The sequence below is a fragment of the Ambystoma mexicanum genome, chromosome 13, assembly GCF_040938575.1.
Source record: "Ambystoma mexicanum isolate Mex_15411 chromosome 13, UKY_AmexF1_1, whole genome shotgun sequence".
Lineage (NCBI taxonomy): Eukaryota > Metazoa > Chordata > Amphibia > Caudata > Ambystomatidae > Ambystoma > Ambystoma mexicanum.
In genome coordinates this window covers 95,064,920-95,090,892 of record NC_090938.1, presented here as the reverse complement: position 1 = coordinate 95,090,892, position 25,973 = coordinate 95,064,920, and the positions used below count along the sequence as shown (strand labels likewise).

Below are 25,973 nucleotides of genomic sequence, written 5' to 3'. Positions count from 1 at the left end.
AGAATCCCTGCATGTCGAAACATTTGCCTGATAATTGAAGATCCCTTCCATGATGCACAATTTCATTGCACCCGAGTCCACCATAAATATGAACAGTTTATCTCCTATCTCCGCCCACACCACCGTGGGTTCCTCTTCAGGGTGGATGGTCGTTGACAAGACCAGAAACGCAAGTGCTCTCGGTGGGCTGTCCTATCAGGATATGTGCTCGTTCCGGGGAATGAGAAGGGGTTACCCCACTCCCCCAATCACTGTTGCTCCTCCAAAAGGGGCATGGTTCTGCTTGGTACCCAATTGGCCGGGGCCACACCACCCTGCTGTTGCAGGTGCTGTACCTCTATATCAGATACTTGAGGCAGCTGGCTGTAGGTATGGGGCTGCCCCTGTAGATGCCCTTGATTTTGATACCCTTGACCCTGTTGCAGATACCCTAGCCCTTGTGGCCCTGGTGCAGTGACTCGTAATTATACCCAATTACATACCTGCTCCTGCAACATGCCCCCACCTCACACAATTCCAACATAGTGATGGCCCAAACCCACCCACTCTGGGTCCAAATCCCCCCCCCCTTGCTCCTCGGAAGCCCTCTCTTCCTCGCTGCAGTCCTCCTTGCTGCCAATGTGGGCCCAGCATGCTGTTGCCCCCTGCCCCACTGTCCTTTTCCTCCTTCAGCCCAGAGCACAGCAGTAATGGCGCTTGTGACCTGCTGGGTGCCCTTTGTCCCCTCAACCTGTACTGGCATCAACACAGGTGCCTGACCAACAACTTTTGCCAATTTATTTTCTACCAATTTTGCTTCCTCCGCTTTGGGCTGTTGACTTAACAGTTCCTAGATTCTTTTGCAATGGTGCACGATTATATCTCCGGCCACCCCTTTGCTTCGATATCCACAATCTTATCCGACGCCTTCTGCACCTCCTTTGGCAAGCCCCTCTTTACAATAAAATGGGAAAACGGTATTGAATGATCCCACGTCCTCCCATTTAAGCTCTCTGCATCACTTCTAATTTGAGATTAAATTTAGCTGGGTCCTCATCATCGCCCATTGTACACTAAATCTTTGTACCGTATCACACATGTGCTCTGAATTCCATTGAAGGATGCTCCATTACGTGTATGTTCGCCCAGGGTTATTCCTGGATACCGAGCTTTTACCCACATATTCCCTGCCTGGTCCCCAATTAGAGCAACCATCAAACTCTTTATAAAACCCTGCCGTTTGCTTTTCAAACACATATATCCACTTGCTCGCCTCTGCTGTGAGAGAGCCTTAATTAAATGTGTATCCACCTGGGGCCAGGGCACATACTGTGCCCTCTGTGCCCCCTAGTGTAGAAGGGGCATCTGTATCTTCACCCCACTTCCTACACCCTGCTTCATAACTCCCATTATCTTTACCAACGCCATCCGACCGGCCCTATTCCTCAACCTGCCCCCTCCCACGAATCTTCTACGCCCCCTTCTTCACCCTGACCTCAAACTATCATTGTCATCCTCCCTCACATTGTATCCCAACACTGTCTGTCCAAGGATTGTCCACTCACCCTCGTTTTTCTCCTTCCCGACACATCTATGTCTTATTCCTTCAGTATGCATCCCGAGCAGCACCTCCCCTGATCGCCATTCGGCCAACCCCCCCCCTGCTTTTGAGGATGTCTGTATCCCGTTCAGTTCTGTTATCAACTCTGCCAACCTATCTTCGAACTCCCTTGACCCGACCCCCACAGATGCAGATACTTCAGGTGGGGCTAGGGGAGAGGTAGCCTCTGGTGTTGCTGGTGCTGAAGGGGTCCCTACCACAGTTGGAAAATAAGTAGGACTTGTGTACCTGTCTGGAGGACACGCTGCCAAGGACTAGAATCCCCCACGCTCTGATGCCCCACACCCTCCTTCTCCCCTCCGGCACCTTCCATCTTTCAGTATCTGCACCCCCGCTCAGTCCACTTGGTCCTCAGTGTCCTGAAACATTCGCCAGAGGTCCAGAATTTATTCTCTCTTCTGTAGCTGTTTCCCCTTATACCTAGCTACTAAAAATGTGAACTTGTGTTCCAAGACGCTCCTATTGTGGGAGCCCTGCTCTTGCCACAAGCAGGGCATCCCCTTTCCTAGCTTTTCCGTGATCCACTCCTTATGGTATTTCTCCACCCTGTCACCCACACTAGTGGGATTCCTCCCCCCAACCTAGAGCTGCCTGCGTAACCTTGCAAAGCCCCACTGATGCGCCCAGGCACGCTGCTTGTGACAATCGAAGGGAAGAAACTCAACGCCCACCCTTTTCTGTCCCCCTCTCACACACACACAGTCACTCACACACACACACACACACACACAGTCACACTTTGCCGCGACACACAGTTACCGCCCTTCCTAGGGCCTGTTCATCCAATAAAACACAAATAAAATAAGCTAAAATAAGCTAAAAGAACAGCTACTTGTTCCAGGCATACTACTTATATGAGGCCACTACTTTTATTTCCGCATTCTAAATATATATTATCGTGGTACCACCTTGCCTCCCCTTCCGAGGAGGGGCTCCCTGCCTTACCTTATAATGTCTTCACAATACAAACGTCAATAAGAAACACCACAAAACACTGACGTCAGATCAACTACCTCGCTCTCCACCTCTCACACTTCCCCATACATCTGTCCCCTACTTGTTATCGCTTACAAGAGTCTAATCACTAGTGCGTGCTCACCCGAACTCCTCCATCACAAAGGTTCCACCATCAGCTTGCACTCTCCTCTGAGCCGTGCCCCGCTTCAAAGAGCAGAGAGGACAGCTCTTAAAACAGCTCCAGCTAAACCACTCAGGACAAATATTTTTTCGGCACCGGTAGCTGTATGTGGGCACGGCTCCTACTGGAGAAGCGGCCTGCAAGCCTCTACAAATACAGGGGGTGCTGGGATCAGTCGGGGGTCACCGATTGAAGCTACAAAACCATTATATTAAAAAAAGACAATCACAAGGGGGCACGGATGGGGTGGTGTTCAAACAGTTAGGATGCATGCTCACTGGCTAGGGAAGAAAGGCCCAAGTCGATCTTGTAAGGATAACAAGTTCTAATCTCACATGCAGATAAGAGCAACAGCAAAGAACTCTGCTGCTAAGAACGTTCTGCCAAAAAAGAATACAAGCAGATTATAAATAAACACATGGTCATCAATGACGTAAACATATACAGTAAAACCCCAAGCAGCTGGTTGGTGTGCCTATACAGGTCATTGGTTCAAGCCCAGCCCGTCCGTCCCCAGTCACGTGGATGCCGCAGACAATCATTTTCTCACCAACAAAAGTCAAAGAACAAATTAGCTACACTTAACAATTCTACTTTATACTGTGCAACTGGCAGGCTTTAAGGCCGGCTCAAAAAGCAGGTTCTGGGGCACTCTAACATTCACACATTTCACTCACTCACTTCCGCGCCTCCGTCTCCTGGTGACTACGAGTTCATCTCTGGCTTCTCTATGCAGCTAATATACCATTTGAACTATATATTCACCCCTCTACATTTATATATTGTTTGCACAATTTTCTCTATCTCAAGGTTCGGTACTCTTTCTTCCTAACATTTCTAATTTGCACAAGCGCGTTTCTGAATGCACCTTAAATTTCCCCTTCTGCTGCATTTCGAATTTCACCTGTTCTAGCATCATAGCTCGATACTCCGTTTGTTAAAGCCAAAGGATCAATTTCTTGGTTTTCTGGGTGGTTTATGAGGTCCAAGGTGGTAAAACATCTCGGATAGTTTTAGATCTAGTTCTGTTTTCAGACCGGATACCCATAGTACCTCTTTAGTTAAGAGATCTTGCCGTTAGATCATCAGGCCCCTTGCCATATAGTTTAGAATATTGCTTTTCGTTTGTAAAGGACTTCCATATTTTTGTTCTCTTCAGTATTCATCCCGGAAGCACAAGGTTTGAACATCAGCAGCCGATCTCAAATATTCGTCATGTTTACCAGTTTTCAAATGATTGCAAAAGCTACATATGATTGCAAGTGGGATCCACTGAGCGTCTGTCTTTAACCTTGTGCCCTCTACATCTTTGGACAGTTCAACTTGATGAGTTCATTCTCGTTTTAACTCTAGCTTTGTCAAATTTCCATGAATATGTACTGTGTGTTCTGAGATGTCAACCCTGGGACAGGTTCAAGCCAGGCTTAAAGCTACTGGCCACTGCAAAAATCGACCCCCATCTCAATTCTCCGTATTCACACAGCACATCATTTCTTACTTGCCAGGAGTCATTTATTTAGTTTTAATCTGAATCCACCTCATCTCCCCTCTCTGGGAACCAGACAAAGGACACCCCAAAGTGAATAGTATATACGAAACCATCCAAATATGGATGGCCTCACATAAACTTTGCTTAAACAATGAGAAAACTGAACTGCTTCTCGTTGGGACTCCTGCCCATCTTGCCAGGTTCAACCCATTCTGCAGCCACTTCATCAGATGGCCATTCCATGCATGTCTCATCAGTAAAAACGCTGGGTATCTATCTCGATACATCCTCACTGACACGTTACGTCAACCACATCACCTCTACCTCAGCCTACACGACCTAGCTCGTTACTGCCTGCAAACCGTCCCTCTCCACTGAAAATCGTCTTTGCACTGGCCCTCGTAGCCAAGCTTAACTACTGCAATGCATTACTCCATGGCAACTCTGAGAAAAACCTTTCCAAATTGCAAGTTATACAAAATGATGCTCTCTGTGCCTCCTTCAAACTAACCGAAGAACGACCCCTTGAAGGCAAGAAGATCTGGCCATTGGCTCCCCATCTCCAAATTAATCGCATTCAGGATTCTTGCCATAATCCACCGTTGCCTGTTCCAACAAGGTGCCCCCACCCCCATACTTCATCCAGAAGGCCAAGAGAAACATGCTCCACAGACTTCCCAGATCGGCTCATAACCACTGCTGCTTTACCACACCGAGAATTAAGCATAAAAGAGCCGGCTGGTCCAGCTTCCCTGTCTGCTCTGCCATCCTTTGGAACAACCTCCAACTCCGTGAGGAACCCTCCTACCACCTCTTCTGGAAAAAAACACCTCAAAATGCACCCGTTTGCCCGATCTCTTCTCCCCTTCCAGGACCATGTACTGCATGGCACACCGCACACTGTTGCCATGGTCGGCAACTGTTTTTGCCTACCTCACTGTAAGAATCGGCACCTAGATGCACATGAATTTTGTGCGCAACCACAAATGCAATAAACAATCACTTCATTTTAATGGTTTGCTGGTAAATATCAATGCGTTGTGCATGCTCGCCACTTGGCCCATGCCTTTGCCTAATGTTGTCTCTACTGGAGAGATGGACTGCACCCAACTTTCTTAGATTTCTGAAAGGCTCCGGTACATGGAGTTGGACACGGTTCCTGTTCTTCCGCCACTACCCAGCCGATTTTCCTCTGACCAACTATTTCTATATTTTTTTCTTACATAGTTTTTACTTTTTTTGCAGTGGATATTTGTATGTAACCTGCGATACGTAAAAGAAAGCGTTTTAAGGATAAAACTAAAGCGGGCATTCAATCAGCATTTTTACAGTATATTCCTACTGTGACGCAGAACATGTATATAAAATGACATTTATTTTTTAAACGCTATTTGGAATAAAGTGCTACTTGTTTATTGGTGGTGTAAGGTCTCGCAAAAGGCCATGGTTTATTTCTTCCAGTAAGAAATAGATCAGTCGCACAGATGCAAACCCCTGAATTTGCAATTGAAAACCTGCCTTTTTTAAAAAAAATATATATATTTTTACCGATCAACCTGCCATAGATCATGGTCACGTAACCTACATTTGAGTGCTGCCAAGTATGCCCTCTGTTGTGCACCTGTAGGTGGGTTGCAGTGGGCATGGATCAGACTGCTATAGCCCATGCTCCATTCAAGTGAGTCTCTCCCTTGCCATGCTTCCTGCAAGCCTGAATAGGTGCTGTTTGGCAAATAAACCCTAGGGTTTATATGCTGCTGGTAGTCCATGTAACGCCAGTGGCCCTAGTTCCAGATCTAAAGTGACAGTAGTGTAATCTAAACAGATGGCTGTGTCGCCCAAGATTATCTGCCAGGCGCAGAGAAGGACGTGCTGGCGGAGAGCAGTCGCCCCCTTGCATGAAAGTACCCATCAGCAATGAAATCCAGCTAAGAAACCAGAGTGCTTGTGTTGAAGTCATCCTGCATAACTTGGGTGTGAAGCATCCTCGCTCCCCACATATGCCCCGCCCGTGCTCATGGAATTGCTGCATATATTGTCATAAGAACTGGAGTGGTGGGAGTGTAGAGGACCTCAGCAGAGTCTACAGTGCACGCGGCCGCCTTACGCCCTGTACACACACATACACTGAATTATTTACAGCGCTCTGGTTCTAACTGAGCACCTCTCGCTCATCCTGTAATTGAGAACCTTTTAATAATTCATTATTCTTGTCTTCTGAGTGCAGCGCGTGGAACTTGATTTCATTACATTTGAACGGCTGCTTTCTGTGCGTGTCCTTGAGTTATAACGTTAATAAATATTGAAAGAGGAGAGCAGGTCCGCTAGTGCATACCTTTTATAGAAATTCGTTGGGGGGGAGGGGCGTGCACAGGCTCCTTTAAAGGCTGGATATCCTTTGTACATCTGATGGGTGCGCTGCGATGATATTGCGCGAGTGTGTTAAGTATATACACTGACTGACCTTTGGCCCTGGTGCATCCCGAACTCACACTGTGCTGCAATAGCCTTCCTAGCCCTAGTCGTGTGAAGTGTACACAATCCTAATATTAAGTTATTAAGATATGGCGTAAAGTTACAAGATAACAAATGATTCCATGATTGAAATTCATTGTATAGAGGCCTCCCCTTTTTGACTTCAACATGTGCTCGATAAGGCATTGCTACACGGGCAGCTCCATGATATATGTCTCTCTATCGCACTTAATACCCAGAGGTTTCTAAGTGCGGACTGGGGAATCGAACCTAAGTTGCTACGTGCGTTGCCCCTGAGCTATCCTCCCAATACAATGAGAGATCCAACTACTGAAAACCATAAAGCAGGGGTAAAAATATAACTTTGCAAGCTACTCGCCAGGCATTAAGCCACTCTCCCTCTTCATTCTTCGCATGCACACTATTCCTTACTAGCCAAGAATCAATTATCACTCGTTTTATGTTTTTATTTGCGTCAATAGGATTTCTTAGATGGGAATGTTTTCTCTTGGGTGTTGCTGATGTATTCATGTGATGCCAACTGATAATGATTTTAATCACATGCTTGCCAACCGTAGGCCAAGTCTGTGGTCCTTTCGGGTCAAGCAAAGGGATCTGGGTTCTCGGGGACAATTAGTGTTAAATGACATTAGGATTAATTCCGGCTGTGTGTAGAATTGCGATATTCAGAGTTGGAAGATCTCATGTCCGTTCACTTGGCATTGAGAGAGGCGTTGTGGCATTGGCGCGTAGGCCCATGCGTAATACATCAGCTCTTTTGCTGGACTCTAGGACTTTTTATTTTTATCCTGGGCTGAGGGAGACCTTTTTCTCACTCATGTATTTTTCTCTGATTTGAACTCTGATTCTTTTGGTTTTGGAGTCTGACAAACTCCATAGGCATCACCTTCTGTATCGTGACACAAAGCACCCTCAGTGCAGTGTCTCAGTGAAGTCCTTTGGATTTCTCTTAAAGTTTAAATACCGTCTCTTGGATAAACTTCTGTTTCCAAGAGTCGTGAAGTGAAATTGACTTTACTTACCTTAGACCCAGCACACACCATCCTATGTGGAGTGCTGGGGGGTTACTTAGTATCCCCTTTGCCTACTTTCTCATGTAACATTGTTACCCTCACTACAGTTAATCGCTGGTGGCAGTGGTTTATTTTTCCTACCATTGTGCGTTTTTTACCCCAGGCTGAATCCTCGGCTGCAGTATTGCACAATGGGTTCCCATTTTGTCTAAATGGCCCGGTCTTCTTTTCTGCCATTTCTTGCTTATGGAGGTCTTTCTTGGGTTTTACTCTGCTTGCCAAACCAGGTTTGGTCCCTTTGCTCGTTTTGTCTTTGGTGGGATTCAAAGGTAAAGCCCGCCTCTGGTTCCACCATGTCTGGCAGCGCAGGAAGCTATGGAGGTTTCCAAAACTCTGTTTGCTAGTCTTCTTGGTTACAGGAATGCTCCCAAATTCGATTGGCTGGCTGGCTGTACTTGGAGACAGACACCCTGCTGTGACTAACTTGACTGGAACCCCTCTCCCTGCTGGCTGGACTTCTTTGCTGCTGTTGGAACTGAGTGCCAGGGGACAGGGACACCAGGAACAAGTCAACCCTCTTTAAACCAGAACGAAGATCCCGAGGACCTTGCCAAAGCAGGGTGACCCAAGCATGAGCCACCTCAACTGAGTGCTGGACCCCAGAAGCAAGGGGAGCCAACAAGTTGTCCAAGACCCAAGGTGGTGCTATTTGCCGGTAGCTGAAACCGCAAAGTGCGACTGATCTGGAGGAAGCCCATTGCTGCCCCTGACCTTCATACTGTAGTGCAGGCGTCCCCAGAAATCCTCCTCCTTGTCCCTACGACTGAGGCCCAGGAACAAAAGATCTGCAAGACTACAATGGGAACAGAAGCCAGCTAGACGCTTTTCTTCAGACTTAAGTCGAACTAGGGGTACATACCTCACGTTGTGTGTAACTTGCTTTTCTCACTGGAGACTTGCATTTGCTGCCCTTTACTGAGTTGCTTGCATCATAAGCCTCCCAGCTTGTGGCCTGACAGTGATTCTTTATTTGACAAACTCTCTATAACATTGTGCAATACCTTTGTGATGTCTTCAAGACGTGCCTCAGATCCCCTACACTTTGCTTATTGATATTGGCTCTCATGGCTCCCTGCAGACTCTTCTTACCCTCTGACTTTGTTTATCCGTCTCTCAAAGTCACATATCAAGGGGGGGGGCAGGGTCCTGGGAGTCCCTCTGCCAGACATTAGACCTGGTTACGAGACCCTTAGCCAGAGTCTTTAGCTCACTATCTTTACAGAGGAGAAATATCCAAAACGGGGGCAGTCCAGCACCGAAATGCTAGGCAATTCTCCTCTGAACAAGAGTACCAACAGCAACCCCAGACAAGTGTTTCGGTCTGGTTGGACCTCCTCACTAAGGTGGCGCAGTGCCTTTTTTAAAACAGTGAGCAAGGGGTCCACGTCTGGAATCCCCTAGTAATTCTCTTCCATTCACAAGCCAGGCCTTAAAATACGCCCTTGTCACTGGCCTTTCACAAGAGATAAGGGGTCAAAAAATGGTGTGCTGTGATGTGCGTGTTGAAAATGAAATGGTCTGTTGGGAAGGGTGGCTACCTGTCCCACTCAGCAGCGCTTTAGAGTAAGCCGAGCAGCATTTGAAACACTATGTTGGGCCAGGGCAGGGGCCAGGAGAGAGGGGGATAGTGGCATGATCCCACCCTAATATGATCAACACACATAATCTAGCCCAAGGCGCGAGCAAGTCTGCCATTTTGTGTAGATGTTCGTGCATTCTGTTTAAGATGTTAGTAACCATAGTTTGGAGACGAAGCCTGCCTGGCGAATGCAGCATTTCATGCTCTAGGCCCTAATTGTGAGATAAGGAAAACCTCAAGCCATACCAGAGCTCCTGTGAGGACGACCCACACCCCCAACCGCCATAAAGTTCATCCATTGTTCTGACAGAGTGGCAAAGATGTTTTTTTTCATTTTTCCCTGCAAGGAATGTGTCCTACAAGGTCGCGATCATAGACCGGCACCTGGTGTGCATGTTATCTCATACTGGCTAAAGCATGACCAGGCCTATCTCCTGGTGACTACGAGTTTTAGCCCATATAACTGCCTAAACCTCAAGATCCCTGAATTCCATGGCACCAGGTGCCCTTTGACCACCAACCCCAAGTAACAAGTCCTGAAATGTTCAGGGAGAATAAACAGCGCACGTCTTTGAGTGACAATCGAATGATTTGTATTGCAAGGTGCCGGAGGGATAAATTCTAGTTCAAAACGATGGTGGAGACCCTGGAGCCTGGATGAAGCCAGAGATGAAGACTGGAAGAGAGAAAACGCTGAAGCATGGGCACATCCATCACATGGTAAACAATTAAATGTTTTTACATTCAAGAAACCTCATACAAAAAAGGTGGGAAATGGTACGTGACATGTACAAACAAATTCATGCAAACCTCGGTTTTAAAACAGAATATTTTCCCTGTAAAAGTTCACTGATCAACCTCAGCTCATTTTGCCATACCGGTCATGGCACAGGTTAAACATTTGCGACAATCTTTTTAATATAAAACATTGTCAGGCGAGCTCTATGTCTTTTCCTTGAGGCGAAGAGATACCAGCATCGAAGGAGCTTTTTAAGAACCAGTACTGTTTATATGAAAAAAATATTTGTATTAAATAAAGTTCTACTGGACGGTGAGATTTTTGCAACTGGCCAGCTATTAAAAAAATAAAATTAAAAAGAACTGCAGAATTACAGGCCAAAATTCAATTAAAATATAAAGAGAAAACAATATAGGATACAGAGACCCCAATGTATTCCTTGCGACTTGGTAGCATTCGATTACAAAAAAAAACACGTACTTCAAAATTTCATTAAATGGCAATTAATGCATGATGTTTTACAGCTGATGGCAGGTGACCCAATTTAAACACTGAGCAAGTGGTACACACTATTGTGGGCACCAAAACGTATGCAGCAATGATCTCTAGAAGATCTGAAATTTGATCAAATTGGATATAAAACGTTGGATCAAGTAGCTACACCGGTAAATTAAATAAAGCAGTGTAAGACTCTGCAAGTTAATAAATGCAAATTGACAATTCACCTGCAGTGGATTTGAAGTGCTACTTCTTGTTGTATTAACTTTATATTGGTTAATAACCATAAAAGAACAGAATATAATGTTGAATTATAACAAATACAAACATTGCCCCCAAACTAATACAAAAAAAAAAAAATTACCATCGATGATAATCATAAAAGGATCGTCCTTAAAGACGATCAAACCTATTTAGCTACGGTTGCTCAGGGTTTTCGCTCTTCTACATCATACCAAGATAACTCGAGCCAGAGGATATAAGATTGTAGTTATTTGTCAATTTACAGAGTCCTCCGCAATAATCTGATTGTATACCCCTTATTTGCCAGGCATGGATTTAGGTTTTTCTTATGTTGGAATACATGAAAAGTAAATGCAGCAGCGTTTTTCAGTTGGCAACATTCAGAGATGGCTCTGTGCCATTGGGCCTTACCTGAGGCAATTGGTAGAGTGTCCAGACAAAACTTTACAAATAAAGCTCTCTGGATAAGATTTGCACTAAGGGGGAAGATGCTCTTCCAAATAAATACCTTGCTGGATTTTCAAATAGGTAGAGCCAGTCGATAAACACAGATGCATATTTACATGCCGTCTTGTGGTATAACAGAAGTAAGCACCCAGGACACCCTGCCTGCTGTTTTCAGAAACATATTAGAAAACCACAAGAGAGAAGCAGCACATCCTTGCTTTTTCCAATCAAATTCTTTCCCATAGATTTGAATAATTTCGAGCTACTAATGGCTCTTCAGACGTTATCACTTTTTTACGGGTGCCGGGGAGAAATAAGATGACTCTGGTATCAATAAGTCATACATATAATGAAAATAAAATGGTGTTCCTATTGATAATAGGAACTCCCATCCCCTGCACACCTTTAGGTATTGGAAAATATCCAAACAATTTTCTATCAATTAATTGATTTTTCTGACAAAGTTCTAAGTTTTAGTGTCTATGCACTCTACTTTTTCAAGATCTCAACCATCCAAAAGGTGTTCGAGATTTAACAAGCCCAATAAAACTTTCAAATGTTTGAGACATGGGACAGTTACTACTACACACATATCAGTGGTTTGTTCAGATGCCTGTGCAGTGTACACACATTATTCGATATGGAGTTTTATAGAATGTGAATCGGGCCACAAAGGGCTTTAAAAACACCTTACAACATGTTAAAGCTATGCATATAGCATTAAGGATATTTATGAATATAGTGGCAAAAAGTACCTGTACTCTTCACAGGTTCTGTAGACAGATATGACTCATCAATTATTGAAAATCAATAATCCTGTAGGTCGCTGTTCTGAGTCCCTTCTCGAATGATGTGTTTTGCACTCTGAAGTAAACTGCACTGAGAATGGGTCTGTGTGGCTAGCTGACATGACGTGGAGGTGAGGCGAGAGTTGGCGTGCTGCAGCATACAGGGTCCTTCTGTGCTTTCTCCCCACCCGTTGCCTCACACTGGCGCGGTGCAGTGCAAATATCTCAAAAAGGTGAGTCCTGGGGCTTTGAAATGTTGTTTGAGACCTTTGATTTTTGTTCCTCACATCGAGACACTTAAAATGAGCTTTGTTTGATCCTCTGACCACGTTGATGTTAAGTCGATTCAGGCAACCGCCTCATGTGTGAAGGGGCTAAAATCCGGGTAAAGAAGTGGGGTGTCAAAACGTCATGAGGCCAGTAATGTCCGGAGGGTCCCAACAGGTAACTATACAAAGTTTGGTGGAACAGTGTCGAATTGTATAAGGAACAAACGAACAGACTGACTGATATATGAGAGAGAGATGACAGCCTGTACACATTGATGCAAAGGTTAATAGTCAGGCATGCTAGCAGTGATCGAGTTGAAAGATGAACATTGGTCCACATATTATGGACTACAGAAGGCGCTGAAAAATTAGAATGAGCATTCTTAAAGCATCTTCAACAAAAGTCCTTGGAAAAATCTAAATACCTAGCATTCGCCAATTGGATCGTACAACTGCATCGCAGATTTATACTGATTTAATATTTTACACTTGGGCCTCTTGACAACACAGGTATGTATGTCTAATGGGAACCCAACATTTTAGGATTACAAGTGTTTGAAATGCACTGCCAGTGATATATAATTTTGGAAATGTAAAGTTCAGTCAAAAACAGTGCCGCTTTGTAAACATATTTGCAGTACCTTAAGGCCATTAAATTGAAGGGGGGCAGAGGGAGCACAATGACTCCGAATGGGATCATTCCATGTTTTAGCTTCTTAGAAAAACGAAGCTATTATAAATATACAGTAAGACAATTAAAAATGTAACGGTGCCATCACAGAAGACAACTACTGCTCCTGGTAAGTGGGGCTTATTTCCACAATACCTTGCGACAATGGAGCAGAACATGTGTGGCTAAATTAACACCACACCAACCTCCTCCATAATGTACAAAATTAGGTATTGAAAATGTAGAATCTCTTATGGCAATGGTATTAATCAGGCAAAGACACGGAAGACGAATCTGCCAAAACCGAGTGACATTTGTAAATACAACATTTCCTTGGTAGACACATTCGAATGACTTGAGACATGGCCTGCTGTAAACGCAGGCTCATTAACCATTCTTTACAAGAGCCCACTTCCCTCACCCGTCCTGCCAAAGAACGTACTCAGCCACACTCCAACTATCACAGCTGGGCCATTAAAAAAAAAAAAAAAAAAAAAAAAAAAAAAGCTCGTCATTCACAATAGATGGGTTGATCTTGTTTTTAATTATACTTTCCTCTGTGGCCACCACTGATACGTACCCAATTTATTAAGAAAATTATTGCTGGCCTAGAAGAGGAGAATTGAACACCCATGAATTTGCCTACAAACTTTAGTGGGCGTCCAACTATGCCCTGTATTCCACTACTTTGGTCAACTGCTTGCATCTAGACATACTCCAGCCTGTATACAAACACACTCTTTAGTCCCAACTTAACTTACCTTTGATCGTCGGGGGTGGAGTGCGCCATCACCCATCATTGAACATACACCAACAGGTACTTTCTAAATGTAAATAATGGTAGCCATCTCTTAGGTTCATGGCAACCGATCATCAATAGGATTCTACCCCAGTGGACTCGCCAACATCCCTTCTTATTGTACTAACTTAAAGAAGTGGAATAATTTTCTCTCCTAGAAATAGGATTAGAAGCATGGTCAGGATATAAGAGTTTGTATCGATCAAAGAGAAGGATGGTCACAGCCAAGCTTGTGGAAAATTGAAGGACTTGCTGTATATTGCAACTAGTGAAAATACAACTATTGCGGGGGAGGCAGAATCTAAAACCACTCTAAGCTGCGATGAATACAAGACCATGGAAAATAGGGAGGAACTAGCATTAAGCCAAGGATCAGAACAGTGGCAGGCGCCTGAACACTGATCTGACAGACAGGATGTAAAAGTCTGCACACAGGAGGCAGAGGTAACCAGAGGACTATCAATCGGCAGCTTTCTGACCAAGGAAAGAATACATCAAGGGTCAATCACAGTGCTTAGTAGAGTCAAAGCTTTGCTCTCCCAACAGTGGGAGGTCAAAGTTTTAATAAACTTTCCCGGACTTCTGCACCACTTACCAACAACACTCGACATACTGAAACTCTTGTTTTGGGTGGGTGCTAAGCTTTTTATTATTAGGCAGTGTGCTACTATTAATAACCATGAGTGATAACGGCGAATAAAGACAGTGTTCTACAAAATAAGTGACCCAAAACAAAGCCTGTACACTATGCATGGTTTGCTTGAGCATTGATCTAATCTCCAGGGCTATCGAGCAAAATCAGCCCCTAGTAACAGGCAGCAACAATGAAAAATTACATATTATGGAGCAATATTGACCGCTACCTGGTTAGCGACAAATAAAACAGAGCAGAGTCACAGAAGAGAGACTGTGCAAGCAAAGGCCAGAGAAGTGCCGCAGACATAGACAGCCCCTTTAGAGCAACCTGCTCAATCTATAAAATGGCAAGAAAGGAGACAGTAAAGAACTTGAATGCGTGACAGTACTGCCAAAGTTCAGTGGAAAATGTTCCTGGACAACTTTCCACCAGAGTAGGCGTTTATAATAAGGCAGGATTGGAAAACAAAATCACCCACAAGTCAATTAAGTTAATCTTTAAACGAGGATAAAAAGGGAGTGCAGGTCTTAACATTGTAAAAACAAAAAAGCAACACTTGTCTCTAACAAACAATTTGTTCACAGTACGGTTGAACACATTGGCTCTGGGCAAGACTGGATATGAAGCAAGGAGGAAAAGCTTTCTGGTCCAATAATTTTAAACAAAGGGTGTGCTTGAATGATGCAAATAAAAGTAATGTATAAAATAAAATGTGATTATTCACAATCAGAAATGTATGTGAAGTCACACTACTAGGAATGAATATAACAAAAAGTACTGCAGTATCTGGAGAGAAGGCACTTTATAAGTAATAAATTCTGATTTTTATTCTCAAATGCTTCCTCAGAACCTCACCTAAAAAGATTCTTTACATTTTTTTTTTTAAAACTCACGTTTCAGTTGTATTACCCTGGTTAAAATTGCTCTGCGTTAATACGCTTCCTATACCCCATTGTAGCCTAAACAAAGATAGCCCTAGGGAGCTAAACCAAACACGACAATATCACCCCCATAACCTAGGCAGTGAAATCAATCTAAAGGCACATAACTTTGAAATAATCTAGTGATCAAATTATCTAGAATTCCAAAAACTAAACATTTTAGTATTTCAGCAATTCGGTTCAAACAAACAGGAGCTGGGGGTAGTAATCTAGCTCCTGCTTGTAACCTAGAAAGGTCTGGTTTGCTGGATAATAGGGGCTACTTTCGATTCCCGCCAATGAAACATAGCTATTTGGCATTCACCCTGAATGTTCGGGAACATGCCCAAAAAAGGAGCACTATGCCCCATCTAGAAGACTTGTAAAGCAAAATCAAGCATTCAAAGTTACGTGGAGCTATTTCGCTGCCGCTTCTTCCCTACGAGTGCCTGGTTACTTGGAAACCAACAACTAAAAAGAGTTACTTTTGGCTCCAGAGGCCAACTGATGCCGAACGAAAATGCATACGTAATATTAACTGTGTTTGAGAATATTAATAAAGAAGAATTAGCACACATCTAAGCCACATTTAAATGTTATGGATCAAACTAAAAATCCAAATAGTGTGCATCTCATGTGGAAATTAAATGTGTAGTGTGCTATGCATATGCATTCACTCCTGGTTCCCTTGGGTTAGCTCCTCCACCAACATCCATGAGGTGGTTGTACCTCCCGCTCATGGAACATTCATTTTGAACCCTGGAAATCGAATATATTTCTGAATGCTTGTACCATGTTGGCCAAAGGTTTAATAGACTGCTGACCCAAAAAGAAAAAAAGTTGATACCTTTGTTAGCCTAACTAAGTCATTTATTTTGCATATGTGCACACGTGTGGAATTCCTCCACTTCCTCAGGCTGAGATGGTATGAACCTTTTGAAAAATATTACAGCTTACATGGCACAGCTGGAGATATATATATATATATATATATATATATATATATATTATCCACTTAGGCACAGAATAAGTTCTGGTCAGCAGAGCAGTGCCCCTTGAAGGACTTACAATATTATTACAGCCTAATCTGAAGAGGAACCTACAGAAAAAATAATTCCTTAATTTTGCATTAAAGTGCAAAATTATTCTGAATCCAGGTGCAATAAACTAAGCAGGGCTCAAAATGTGCACTTTCCGCTAACCATATACTAGTGAGAACGGACTCAAGGCGAGTAAGGAATAGCATGCTGTGTGTATGTATGCAATTGTGAGTTAAACAACCAGTCTATCCCTTTATTTTATGTTGAAAAGGGGAGTGTGTTGAAACAGGGACCAAGAATATCAAAACACAACAACCAACACACACCCCCCCCTCCTTCTTTTCTTATGATTACAATTGGTTATCTAGCGAACCTAGTAGCAAATAACCTCAATTACTAAACACAGACCTAAAACTATTTAAACAAATACAGAAAAATCTGATTTTTCATTTTTGGGACATTTCTTTTTACGTCAGCTATTTCTCATTAAAAAATTCTAAATATTACACATTAATATTACACAGATTGTGTGCAAGAGGTTATTAAATGTGTTGTTGTGCCTATACAGCAAATCAAATCAAGCATGTTTACACTTGTTCGAACAGGGAGTAATATTTTTTCGCTTTTTTGACCTTTACGATTCAAAGTAAGGTGTATTCATTTTTTGGCTCCATTTACAAAACCACTTGCACTTTGTCTTTTTTTATAATCCCATATCTGTACAGCTAACCCATGAAAGTTATTTCTCAATATCTCCGGTTCATTAAAATGATTATGGATAGGATAAAAAAATATGTTGACACCAGAGCGTTTCAGCCCTTTTCAACAAGATCAGCTCACCCACCACGGTCTCTTAGTGACAGGACAAGAGTTGATTGGGAATATATCTTGATCATCACTTTCAAACCCCTGGGCAACTTCATCACATCTTATTTTTTTATGAGGGGAGCACAGCCTTTTGTTTATTGCCGCTTTATATATTTTCCTATTGAGGTCTCTTTCTTTCTTCCGTGTTGAGTATAATCAGGACAGCCTACTACATCTCAAACATCAGTCTCATCCCGCCACCTTTAAGCGTGCAAAGCTATTCCTGGCTGCCTCAGTTCAGCACTCTGTTGACTACTTCCCAACAGAACGCCAATCGCATCTGGTGTCCAGCTGCGGATCAAGTACTATGCAGGGTGTGGCTGACTGCAGAATACCCCCAAACACACACTAAAGATGGTGGGTATACCTCAGGCGCAAGCTACCCATAAAAGTGAAACCCCTCAATAAATCGGAGATGGACAACCAACAACAGGCAGTAGCTGGCTAGGATGTAAATCACACAAACATACAGATAAGCTCTTAAGTGGGTGAAAAGCTACCACTTCAAGGTGCTTACAAAACAATTACATGGATATTAGATACCATTAAAACCTAATCAATAACTGGTTGCATCAGGAGGAAAAAAAGTTGCCAACTACTAGCTAGGAGATAAGACGTAACGTGGCCCCTCGTTCCTCACATGTCCTGAGCACACCATTTCTTATTCACCAAGAGTGCTTAGAGTTGGAGAGTACACATTTAGAGGCCCGATTAGCAGTTCCAAAGAAAACAAATTATTAAATTGGACAACTATTTTGTTGTCCTATTTATACCTCTACTTTGTATGCACTGCGCAACACTTGGATCTGGGCGCAACGCTCTTCAGCACCATCCAGATGCTATAGGGCAGTATGTGTAAACCTATCAAATGAGCTTAACCATTTTAGCGATTAACAAAGCATTACAATAACCAATTCTGAGGTCTCCATAATAGCAGTTTTCGAAATTGAGAGGAGCTGGGAGCTATTTAGCTCCTGCTCACAGCCAAGAAGAGCCTAGTTAAGCTTGACACCAACAGGGAACTACTTTTGGCTCCCCAAGCCATCTGATGCCAACAAACATTACTATTAAACATTAACTGTGTATTTTGGATATTATAAGCATTAGAACGCATCTATACAACATTTAAAGAACAATGGGTCATAAATAATGGACAAAACGTTACGTTTACATGCTATACAAACTTAGATTTGCGGAACGCTTTGTACTAACTCCATGTTTCCCAGTGCTAGCTCCTGCTCACGCAGGATCTGCTTTAAGCTCATGTTTATCCAATCTTTCTATCCCTCAAATTGGGTTCTCGTAAACTCTAAATATGAATAAATTGAAAATAATTTGAACGGCAAAACTGTTAAACTATGCGCGGCAAGCAAAAGCGGGCTGTGCAGATAGGTATAAAATGGTATAAAATTGTATAGATGGGACAGATTCTGCGTGTTTACCCCACAATGTCATTTATGTGCGAATCAATCACGTGATAACAATAAAACACAAGTATTCTCGGACATGGGTAAAAGCAACACATGCTATTTTGATACAAAGCTATACTTAAACCATAGGTAACAATTTCAATCAGTATGCTACTAGCCTGGCATAATGCAATTACTCGCCCCCTTCGCTCTACACATGGGTACAGCACACAAATATACACCTGCCAAGAGTAAATTATCACTGCCCAATGGTTAGTGGGGAATGCAAATGTTGATGCATTTAATGGAGCACTCGTTTTAGTTCTTGCTGAAGGATATATATTTCTAAAGGGAAAACCTCCGATTCATTACTCGGGACAGGCCACTGACACGCAAAGGGTCAACCAGCTTTCTTCAACTTAGGCAATCAATGTACAAATGTATTCCCAGTGAAAGCTCATAAATCAATGTTAAGGTACAGCATCTACAGCGCTGCTGTATTAAGGTTGGACTGTAATTGGCCAGACTTTTGAAGGTATAGGAAATCATTAAACGCCGATCTGTTAAGCTGGTATTTATGAGATGGCAACAAAAGTTGGCAGACTTGCCCTAACCATGTGTTGCCTAGCAAAATAAAACAGACGGCGATCAACATTACGAAGCTTAATGGCAAGTCCAAAGAGCACATTTAATGTCTATTAATAATCACTGAAGCAAGGGAATTGCAATATTAATATAATGAAGGAGAAAGGCGCTAACGCAAACCTAAACTACACCAGGAACTGGTCCTCCTCCTCCAATCAAACCGGTGCTAAAGCCAAGTGCCCTACTTACCCAAAAAGGTATACTAAAATAGGAGGACAAAACAATAAAAACAGGATCACCGCATGTCCGAAGAAAGCAAGAACTTAAAAAGTCAAATCTCCACCTGCACCCACCAAGAACAAAATGAAACTGTTATGCTGAGTCCCTGGCCAATAATGACACCGACATCTTTGCAGGAACTTTGCTCCATGTACATTATACAAGTACGTCAGGTAAGTACAAAAGGGACAGGCACATCCGCTCCAAGTCACAACACATTCGCCACCGTTTATTTTTCCAGCAAATGGTTCACAGTGCCGCGCAATCGGGCCAAACGTCTCTGCATGTAGTTCAATGGCATGACAGAACACATCCATCGCTACAACATTAGCAACGTGCACAGAGCATTTCAGCTCCATGATGCTTCACAAGGGAAAGTGAAGTGTGGCCAAAAAATAAACAGACGACGGGGGGGGGGGGCGTGTGTGGAATGTACCGGGTGCACCACCTGGGAATACTGAAGACACCCCAGTTGCTTCATCGTTCGGTTTGCACCAGTCACAGACCGGTGTGGGACCTAAATGCTACACCCCGGTCCCTGGCACTGCCACACCCCCCCCCCCCCCTTGTTGCCCATCACTCACAGGCTGGTGGTCCCCGTGGGGAGCGTCCCCGGTAGCCGAATCAGTCTGCTGCGGCTGCAGTCGGTGCGCAAGGCTCCACAGGAACAGGGCGCCGGGCAGGAGACGGGCGCACCGGGAGGCAACAAGAGAAGTAGAGTCAGGAGAGGGGCAACGGGAGGCGCCGCCATCTTATCTCTCAGCGCAGCACAATAAGGGGGCTCCCAGGGAGCGCGCGGGTCACCGAACATGCACCATCATATCCTGTCCCACGGGCGGTGCAGAAAAAGGGGTTAGAGGAGGCAAAGGGCCAAAAACGGAGCCCGCAACGAAGAGCGCTGGTTACAGTCCCCTGAGTCCCAGACTCTCAGATCAACGGCGGCATAGACACAAACAAAGGACTCCATACGGCCCCGGTTCCAGGGCAGTCAGAGTACACAGGAAGCAGCAGTGCCAACCATAGAAGGAGACAACGATAGTCAAGCAACCATCTTAGAGCGGCGAATTCTCCCTGCATCACAAGTAGACCTACAGAGATATAACTATCATTTGGAAAGTGTACACTGATTATACAATTCACTTTGATAAATGTATCCTTTTCATGTATAGTGTCTTCATCACAGTATATATAAAAAAAATTAATTTGTAACATGGATTCCTTTTTACAACAAAATCAAAATGATGGTGAAACACTGTAATATTATTAGCTGCTTTCATTTAAAAGTAACATTTTAAGTTTGGATGCGAAATACCATCATATAAATATAAATAACTAGATTTCAAGATGGCTGCTCTGTCTCCCAAACTAAAGGTCAGAAGCATGGGCGGGATGCAGCGCCAGGCAATTCGTTCACCTTTTGTTTGGTGTCCACTCCATTGCTTGCTTGTGTTTACAAAACCGTCATTGATGTTCATTGCCTGTGAAAATACATGACTGTTTTAACATCGGGATCACAATGTAGACAAGCATTGGCAATGCCAATAGTTTGGGTCAAAATAAAAATATGCAGATAGAATAGACCTGTCAATGGATAAAGGGTGCACATATAAACAGGACTAGAGCTTATCCTCCAAAACAACAGCCCCCTGACAGAAAATTCTAACCACCACACGGACCCCCATTGCATAGCTCCAACCTTTTTTGTCACCAAGGTAGGCGAAAACACCCAATTTTCTTTTTGGCAGGTGAGAGCCCATAGAAGTGAATGGGCGTATGAGGGACTTGACGGGTGATTTGGCTGCTTTCAAGGCGGGTGACACCCGCCAAAAGCAGGTGCGTTGAGAGAGAGCTATGCCATTACATTCCTTTGTCGTATGTTTCTCAGCAATATTTGATTACTTCTGGCAAGTCTAAGCAGCACCAAGCACAGCCTGTTATAAAGTAAAAACGAACATCATTTGGCACTGCCATGCAATTTCTGCACATGCTTCCTGTTTCTCACAGACACAGGGTCAATGTGCCTGTCAGATAAATATCGCTCCAAGCAAATACCTTCTCAGGTCTAGGTTTAGAAATGTGTTCATATTAGGCTTTCAATAATAACTTTGATTAAAATTGTTATGCTTTGAGCATTGGATAGTGTCAATGTTGAATTGGATTGGGCTGTATTTGGGCTTGTTTTCAGATGTATTTGGGCCATTCCACGGCAGGCAACGTGGTTTGGAGAACAAGAAGGATATATTGGGCTGTGGGCCAGGAGTTTATGTGCGTCAGGTTTGCCAAGCACAGTCTCGCACGATAGGGTATTGGTCACAATGGCTTATTTTCCATGCTGCTTTTACGGCAATCCCCTCAGTAACTGGTGGAGCGCTGCTCTATATTTGCGCGGGGAAGATGTTGCTGCCTCAGAAGTATTTTCGATGTGAGGATAGCAACTGGCTTGCCAAAAGGCAGTTAGTTGAGAGGAGGTTAAATGCACCTCCCTGAGCCTAAAAAAATAGTTCATGGGGTTTCCTACGTTCACCTGCATTGTGAACAAATAATCACCCGCCTATAATATTGCTGATTCCCCTAACACCCAACCTTAGAGGAGGAGTAGGAGCCGAATGTGACATGTGGCACATGCCACAGCGTGCTTTAATAAGGAAGCCTACACTGTAGGTAAGTGAAGATCCTTTAATGGCAACCAGCCTGAGCCCAGCAGCGCTCGGCCTACATTACAGCTCTCCACTGAAACTCATAACCGTTGTTCTTGGAATGTGGAACATTCAACAAATGCAAACATGACATCAGAACAAGAGTGGAATTCTACGGGGTAGAATACCACTCCAGAGCTATTACACATTATAACACTCCCCCCCTTACTCAACAAAAGAAATAACAGATCGAAACGGCGGAAAAAAAAACAAAAAAAAAACAAAAGAAATAACCCTCTTGAAGCACACACACATACATGCACACTCACAAACACACACACGGCAATCACACAAACAGACACACGTACCCAGCCAAACACTAGTCCCAACTAAAGCTAAGAAATCCTCATAAGAAGCGAACAGGCAAGAAAACATAAAACTTTGCTAACGAGCAATAGCACCCAAATAAAACTGTGCTAACGAGCAATAGCACCCAAAACACAATCTTTATATTTGGAGGGAACCTTCCTCTCCCTGACAGAATGAGCATGAGTTAGAGCAGGGTCGGCCGCCCCAGAAGTGGACACCTCACTTCCCTCGACTGGACCGTTTCCAACATCAGAATCATGCACAGAAATAGGGATGCAATGTTCCTCAACCCCCCGGGGATCTACAGCCGCCCCTCTAACCAGGGGCTGCAAGTTAACTAGTTCCTCACTACCCTCCCGGATAGTGGAGCCCTCCAAGGGGGAATCACACCCTACATCAGCATCTCCTGAAGCGCCACTAGGACTGCCAGAATCACCACCCGTGGAAACTACCTTCTCGTGGTCCACCACCACCACACGCCTAAGACTCCATGTAGATCCGTCATCAAGTTTTACATACCCACGGCCACGCTTGACCACCTTGCGTGGGTTTAAGTACCTGCTGAGACCCTTGGCTACAAATCTGGGATTCTTGATCTGAACCCAATCGCCAATCTTCACCGAAAAAGGCTTCCTACTGGCCAGCTGCTCACTCAGAAAACGCCTTTGCTTACGCCGAACTCGATCCAAAACTCCTTGCATATCCACCTGTGACTGGACACCACCGCCCAGTTCTGGCCCTCTCAATTTGGAGCCCAGTTTCCTCCCCCGCATAAACTCAAAAGGAGAATGCCCAGTGTTAGGAAAGATTTCATGATTGCAGGTAATTTTCCTTCCATGTGGCAACCCCTAAACTTTTTGCTATTGTTTTTAACCTTGTTCTTGACTTTGCCAGAGAAGTACAGCCTTCTGCCGCACTTCTCTGGGCTTTCGCTCCTTTCTTACAGAGAAACTGACATGCCCTTAAGACAGTCAGTACCGGGGAACGCTGTTTCCCGTAGTTTCCTTTATCATGTTGCGGCTTTAGTGCAACATGACACAAGAGGGCACTGTAAGCTAAGTTACAGCTCTCTTGGGTCTCTGGCCTTCTACAGACCCTAGATACTCTTTTAGGATGGTATTTGATCGGTGCAAGTCATTCAGGGACTCGAATGGTGGCAGCGATCTTTTTGTTTATTTTGAGCTCCTTTTGGCGTTCTGAGCACGTTTTTCGCACTGAACCCAAAATGGTGGCCTGGCTCCCAAAATGGCCAGACCACGAGGCTCCTTTGTCTTGTCCACTGACCGTCTTGCTCCCTTCACCTTCCCCAGGTCGAGCGACCCGGGGCCTTCCTTATTTGGGCATGTACTTTCCCGCGAAACGTGGTTGCTTTCGCGGGCTTCTACATGTCGTTTGTGTGCCTCCAGGGTGTGGGCTGGGATGTCTGGTCCCAATACACATCCTGGGTGCCAGAGAGTCTGGGGTGGTGTGAATGCCTGGGACCACCGTGGTCCGTGATTGGTCCACGTATGGTATGTGTGTTGATGAGCGGATCTCCCATTGGCTCCCCTCCGTTTTGGCGCGAAGGGAACCGTGGATAAGAGGGAGCTGGAAACTCCACTGCCATATCGATCTCCTGAGTTCTCACGAACGAAGGAATACAGGAGCCAAGTATCCTGCAACCAAGAGGCTGGACCGAGGAATCGCTGGTGACCCGCTGAAGGAATCCTCCTTTGCACTGCTGTCGTCCTGTGAAACCCTTTCCTCCTTTGATCGAACCAGAAGGCCTGTACTGGTGCTTCGACCTTTGGAATAGCAGGAACAGCTATTCCCGGCGACTTCATCATCTCCTGCCAAGTAAGCCTTCGGAAGTGTCTCTGGGCCATCCAGTTGACTGACCAGCTTACAAGGGAGTCCTGCTCTGTAACTGCCGCCAGGTTGTGTTGTATTTCGAGTCCTTGTCACTCTCCCACGCTTCGTACGCTTGGCGTCCCCAGGTCTGAAGGGAGGAGTGTACATTTGGCTTGAATACACACGGCCGCTCCGTTGTCCTGCTGCGGCAACAAACTGTGCTGGTTTCGTCGATTGGGACGTCTTTTTGCTCTACACGACTACGAGGCGTTCCCTGCTCTTCTGAACCTGCCAGCTGCTGAAACTAACGTGGAGAAGCCTGGGTCTGCTTGCTTCGGGGACCGGTGAGTAGTTTAGCTAGGATCTGGTCGCCCTCCTGCAGTATCCCATTGCTTTTCCCTGCTGTGTAAAAACAGCACCCTTTTGGCCGTACTCGCGCTCTGCTTCTGCCCGCTGTGGAGGCTGCGCTTGAGTTGCGGAACCTGTTCTCCTTCTGCTGTGCACTAACCCGAACTGCCTGACTTCCTCCGAAGAGCTTCCCCTTTTGCCCGTTGGCACCGGCGTGGCAGGTACTTTGAGCACAAGGCTCCACTCTTCGCAGGGCTCGGACTTCCATCTAGTTAGGTGCCTCTGAAGGCGAACTGAGTCTAAAGCGTTATCGCACTGCCTGTTTTCCTTTCCTTTCAGGTGGACTACATATTTCGTGCTTTAAACGCTTGCGACTGTGTATTTGTATATATATTGTGTTGATATGGTATGTGTTGGTTTAATATTGTGATATTGTGATTTTCTCGCTACGGTCATTGTTTTAAAGGCCTTAAAATAAATGTGTATATATTTTTGATATAACAACTGTTTGGAGTAGTTTGTAAGCGCTCTTGCTTTGTGTGCTCATTGCGGGCTTTCAGTCACCCTCACCCCTCTTGAGACCTAGTCTTGACCGCCGCGATCGCTACCTTGATTGGTCTGGCTTGTCCAGAGGTTACCCTGTTCCAAGTAATTAGGTTGGCCTTCTGAACTTCTGCGCCACCAGGACAGAGTTCAGAAATCCGTCTTAACAAATTGGTGGCAGCGGTGGGATACGACTGAAGGTATCCAGTGTTGCGCTTGAACTAAGGCATTTCAGGTTATTCCAAACAGTGCACGTAGTGAATTGTTGTAATATAACTTTAAAAAGGCCATAGTCCTATCAAACAGTATGGAAGCAAATACCTTGTTAACTTTAAATGCTTCCAAATCAGAAACATTGAAGAAGATGTGTGCGGAGAGAGGTGTTTCCTCTCAAGGCACTAAATTGGAAATGATCCAGAGAATCGTGGCGTGGCAGGAAGCGCAGCTTGACGCTATAACTTCCGAGGACAGTGCAGAAGGTGGTGGGGCTGCTCTCACTGGTAGAACCGACGGTTCTGCCGCTGCACTGATCCATCGCGACCACGAGGACAGGGAGGATGTGATGTCTAATGTTTCCTCTGCCAGTGTTGATGGGGAGGCTATGCTTGAATCCAAGAAGCAAGAGCTGCGGTTTAGGCAGCAGGAGCTTGAATTCAGCATAGCCAAACTAAAAATCGAACAG

The 25,973-nt window shown here is 44.5% G+C and overlaps 1 protein-coding gene across 1 annotated transcript in view; it reads right to left on the bottom strand.

Annotated features, from left to right (window-relative positions):
- The window catches only part of LRIG2 (leucine rich repeats and immunoglobulin like domains 2), a 274,622-nt gene extending 254,117 nt beyond the window's left edge, over positions 1-20,505 (bottom strand). The window contains exon 1 of the mRNA XM_069633358.1: positions 20,150-20,505. Within this exon, the coding sequence (XP_069489459.1) occupies positions 20,150-20,376 (227 nt within the window). The 5' untranslated portion in view covers positions 20,377-20,505. The remainder of the gene's footprint in view (positions 1-20,149) is intronic.
- Positions 20,506-25,973: the final 5,468 nt, after the last annotated feature.